General features: G+C 38.2%; 1 protein-coding gene and 1 non-coding gene across 2 annotated transcripts; both read left to right on the top strand.

Moving 5' to 3' along the window:
* The first annotated feature begins 1,451 nt into the window (after positions 1-1,451).
* Positions 1,452-1,523, top strand: trnaa-ugc (transfer RNA alanine (anticodon UGC)). Its single transcript has one exon. It is a non-coding gene; the product is annotated as a tRNA-Ala (tRNA).
* Positions 1,524-1,937: 414 nt separating this feature from the next.
* LOC104963372 (intraflagellar transport protein 172 homolog) lies at positions 1,938-4,163 on the top strand (the record flags this gene model as incomplete). Its single annotated transcript, XM_010791950.1, has 6 exons — positions 1,938-2,108; positions 2,627-2,770; positions 3,207-3,319; positions 3,429-3,468; positions 3,813-3,878; positions 4,084-4,163. Coding segments are annotated over exons 1-6 (482 nt in total), but the record flags the coding sequence as incomplete, so codon positions are not given.
* Positions 4,164-4,388: the final 225 nt, after the last annotated feature.

The raw sequence follows: 4,388 nt of genomic DNA, 5'->3' as shown, positions 1-4,388 counted from the left end.
ACTACCTGGATTTCTGCATAAGTTGGTCATAAAATGTGTTCTGATCTTCATCTAAGTCACAACAATGGACAAACACAGTCTGCTTAAGCTAAAACCACACAAACAATTATATGTTTTTATTGAACACACCATGTAAACATTCACAGTGCAGGATGGAGAAAAGTGAACCCTTGGATTTAATAACTGGTTGACCCTCCTTTGGCAGCAATAACCTCAACCAAACGTTTCCTATAGTTGCATATCAGACCTGCACAACGGTCAGGAGGAATTTTGGACCATTCCTCTTTACAAAACTGTTTCAGCTCAGCAATATTCTTGGGATGTCTGGTGTGAATCGCTCTCTTGAGGTCATGCCACAGCATCTCAATTGGGTTGAGGTCAGGACTCTGACTGGGCCACTCCAGAAGGCGTATTTTCTTCTGTTGAAGCCATTCTGTTGTTGATTTACTTCTGTGCTTTGGATCGTTGTCCTGTTGCATCACCCATCTTCTGTTGAGCTTCAATTGGTGGACAGATGGCCTTAAGTTCTCCAGCAAAATGTCTTGATAAACTTGAGAATTCATTTTTCCGTCGATGATGGCAATCTGTCCAGGCCCTGAGGCAGCAAAGCAGCCCCAAACCATGATGCTCCCTCCACCATACTTCACAGTTGGGATGAGGTTTTGATGTTGGTGTGCTGTGCCTTTTTTTCTCCACACATAGCGTTGTGTGTTCCTTCCAAACAACTCAACTTTGGTTTCATCTGTCCACAGAATATTTTGCCAGTAGTGCTGTGGAACATCCAGGTGCTCTTTTGCTAACTTCAAACGTGCAGCAATGTTTTTTCTGGACAGCAGTGGCCTCCATTTTATGACCAATTTATGCAGAAATCCAGGTAATTCCAAAGGGTTCACATACTTTTTCTTGCAACTGTATATACAGTCTATGGTTAGGACTCGGAGAGGGGCTTGTCTGCAGATGTCTGATCTATGTCCAATAAACTCTGAAACCTTAGGATTTTTACCAAGCTTCAAGAGAGGTGGGATATGTTTTCAAGGCTGTTATTGCCATGTTTGCATACAGTGTTGTTATGACAATGAACATCTTAGGTCACAGTTTCCTCCAACAGTGCAACACAATAAAACAGTTTAAATAGTATGAGTAAATAAAATAAGTATATCCTTTCTATATACATTTGAAAGTGGAATACACACATATATGTATTTATTCCTGTATTTATTTCCATATATTATTTATTCCTGTATTTATTCCTGTATTAATTCTGTATTTATTCTGTATTTATGCATTTATTTATTTGTTACTTATTTCATGTTCTGCCCTCCATATAAAACGTGTTAGGTTTCTGAAATTATTAAAGACATATACATCATAAAAATCATAACAAACTGACAACAGTTGAATATAGTAGTGAAAGGTATATTATGATAGCCTCCGGAAACCGTACCATGGAAGGGGATGTAGCTCAGTGGTAGAGCGCATGCTTTGCATGTATGAGGCCCCGGGTTCAATCCCCGGCATCTCCAGGAAATCTTTTATTTTTTGTACCAATGAAATTTTTGTTCACATGGACGATTAAAGACTAATCAACTGAATTAAAGAAAACATTTCACTTTTTTCCGAAAAAATATCGCTATACCATTGTGACGGAGATCACATCTTTGGAAACAAGAAGTCTATAAAAAGCCTTATAAATGCCGGTTAATCATATCTCGCTCACACATAGATGTAAGTGTTGAATCTACGTACATATATTGTTGACTCGTTATTATACCTTGTAAACTATTTATTAAAACAATCACAAACTGTTCTTGAATAAAATACATGTGTCGAAACGGTCGAAACAGAGAGCATCTGACATTTTCCACCGCGACAAACGCACCATAGGCCCCGCCCTCCCGCACCAACGGTAACTAAGGAGATCTGAGTTCTGTTTACTAGAAAGATGTCTTCTATGCTAGCTGCTATCTCGAAGTTGGTCAAAATAATGACCGTAAATGTAAAATAATTGGAACTCTTTACTTATTCCTCATAACGTTCTTCCCTGTACAAGGTCCCAAAGACTTCCGAAAATGCAACTGAGGCATCTTAAAACACTGTTAACACCCCAGGTAAGTCCAGTGACTAGTTAGCTTTATGCTAGCTGGTGCTGGAGAGCAGCATCAGTTATGTATGATTGTGTAACGTTAATGATCTTATAATAACACCACTTAATAGCTCTAACAAAACACTAATTTCCTATTATCAATTTGGCATGTACGTGGTTTTACTGACCAAGATGTAGTATTTACAGATTTGTATTAGTTACCTTACTTTGCTTGCTAGCAACTGCGGTGCTTTACTGTATTTGGTTGGAAAACGTGCTGCTAATCAATGTTATTACATTTACTCTGACTATAATCGTTCTCATTTTGACTTTGTCTTACAACTTATTTCCTTGTATTGTGTTTATGTCTGCAGCACAGTGCACCAAAGCAAACTACTTGAATGTGTAATCGTACCTGGCAATAAACTCGATTCTGATTCTGATAACGGGTTGTGTGTCCGGTTGTGATTAGCTACAACTAGCTAATGAAAGATGCTCTGTTAATGAACTCCTCTGACTTTGTTCATCTGCCTTTCTTCACAGGACAGTGCTGCCAAAGTGACATGCATGGCCTGGGCTCCCAATAACACCAAGTTCGCTGTGTGCACCGTGGACCGGGTGGTGTTGATCTATGATGAGCAGGGGGAGAGGAGGGACAAGTTCTCCACCAAACCCCTGGACTCCAAGGTGAGACAGAGGGACAGCTGGCTTAATGATGATGGAAACATAAAGGAACACTGATTATATCAGTTTAAACCCCTAGAAATGAAGCTAAACACACAGAAAACCAAACCCAACACACAGCACAACAACAACAAAAATGCAAAAGAAAAAAAATAACAAGGTTTTGCTGTTAGCACATTTTTAAATTCCTTTAAAATCCTGTTCATGGTAACGCTAAGTTTTTATTTATTTTATTAATATGCAAGTCTATTCTCATTACTTTATCTGCACTTTACTTCTGCTGTTGTAATAATAAAGGAATTCTGATTCTCAACCAAGAAATCAATCCTAATTATACAAAATATTGTCTTTACTCAGCAATACGACTCTTGTTTTAATTGTATTTTGATTTAATATACAGGTTTTGTGTCAATAATAATCCGATGTATTTGTTCTTTAGTATGGGAAACAGAGCTACGTTGTCAACGACATGGCGTTCTCCCCTGACTCCACCAAAATCGCCATCGGCCAGTCTGACAACATCATCTTCGTGTACAGGATTGGAGAAGATTGGTAACGTTCATTTGACTGTTTTTGACTTTTCTCATATTAATCTGGATTGTGTTATCTACATGGATGCATTCAAACAGGTTTTAATTATCAGTTTTACTTTCTCTCCTAGGGGCGACAAGAAAGCTATTTGCAACAAATTTGTTCAGACGGTAAGTTAACTCATTGTTTTGGGAGGAGGTGTGGTGTAAAAATACATTTTGGATAAAAGTACAGTATGTGTTCTTGTCTTAATCGACATTACTGTTAACAGTTTTTGCAATCATATGTAATAGCTATTAGGCAACAGGTAATGCTTCCATAGTTCCTGCTGTCGATCTAGTGTTCATTCGATATAATGTAATATTTGTATTGTAGATTTTTAAGTAATTGGTTGGGTTCCACGGACTTAGAATTCAGACTTTGATGTTTGTAGCATGTTGGAAAAGCTATCTTTCCTAGTTGGAAGATTGAATTTCACCTCTCTAATGCAACATGTGTCCTCTCTGTGTTGCAGAGCGCGGTGACTTGCTTGCTCTGGCCTGCTGATCAATCGATTGTTTACGGATTAGTGGATGGCAAGGTACATATTAATCATGTATTACAATTTAAAAAAAATGGTACTACTGTTTATTTTATTAAACAGAAGTATCAGAAGGAGAGCAGACACAGCAGTAGTGTGCGTTGTTTAGTATGTGTTGCTCAATATCAGCATTTTAAAGTGGGTGAAATGATTAATGAAATAATGTATGTTAAAAAAATATGAATATATATGTTTTTTTTCACAGGTACGCCTCGCCAACACTCAGACAAGCAAGTCATCGACCATCTACGGCACCGAGTCCTGCGTTGTCTCACTAGCATCCAAGTAAATATATATAATATGAATGCACAATTATAACTCACAGATAGTTATTAATTATGGAGGGAAGAACAATTCCCAGTCTTTTCAAAATGTGTGTGTGTGTGTGTGTGTGTGTGTGTGTGTGTGTGTGTGTGTGTGTGTGTGTGTGTGTGTGTGTGTGTGTGTGTGTGTGTGTGTGTGTGTGTGTGTGTGTGTGTGTGTGTGAGAGAGTGAGTGTGTGTGTGTCTG

This window comes from Notothenia coriiceps, unplaced genomic scaffold (assembly GCF_000735185.1).
Source record: "Notothenia coriiceps isolate Sejong01 unplaced genomic scaffold, NC01 NC01_scaffold00001684, whole genome shotgun sequence".
Lineage (NCBI taxonomy): Eukaryota > Metazoa > Chordata > Actinopteri > Perciformes > Nototheniidae > Notothenia > Notothenia coriiceps.
This window is presented reverse-complemented; position numbering and strand designations above follow the sequence as displayed.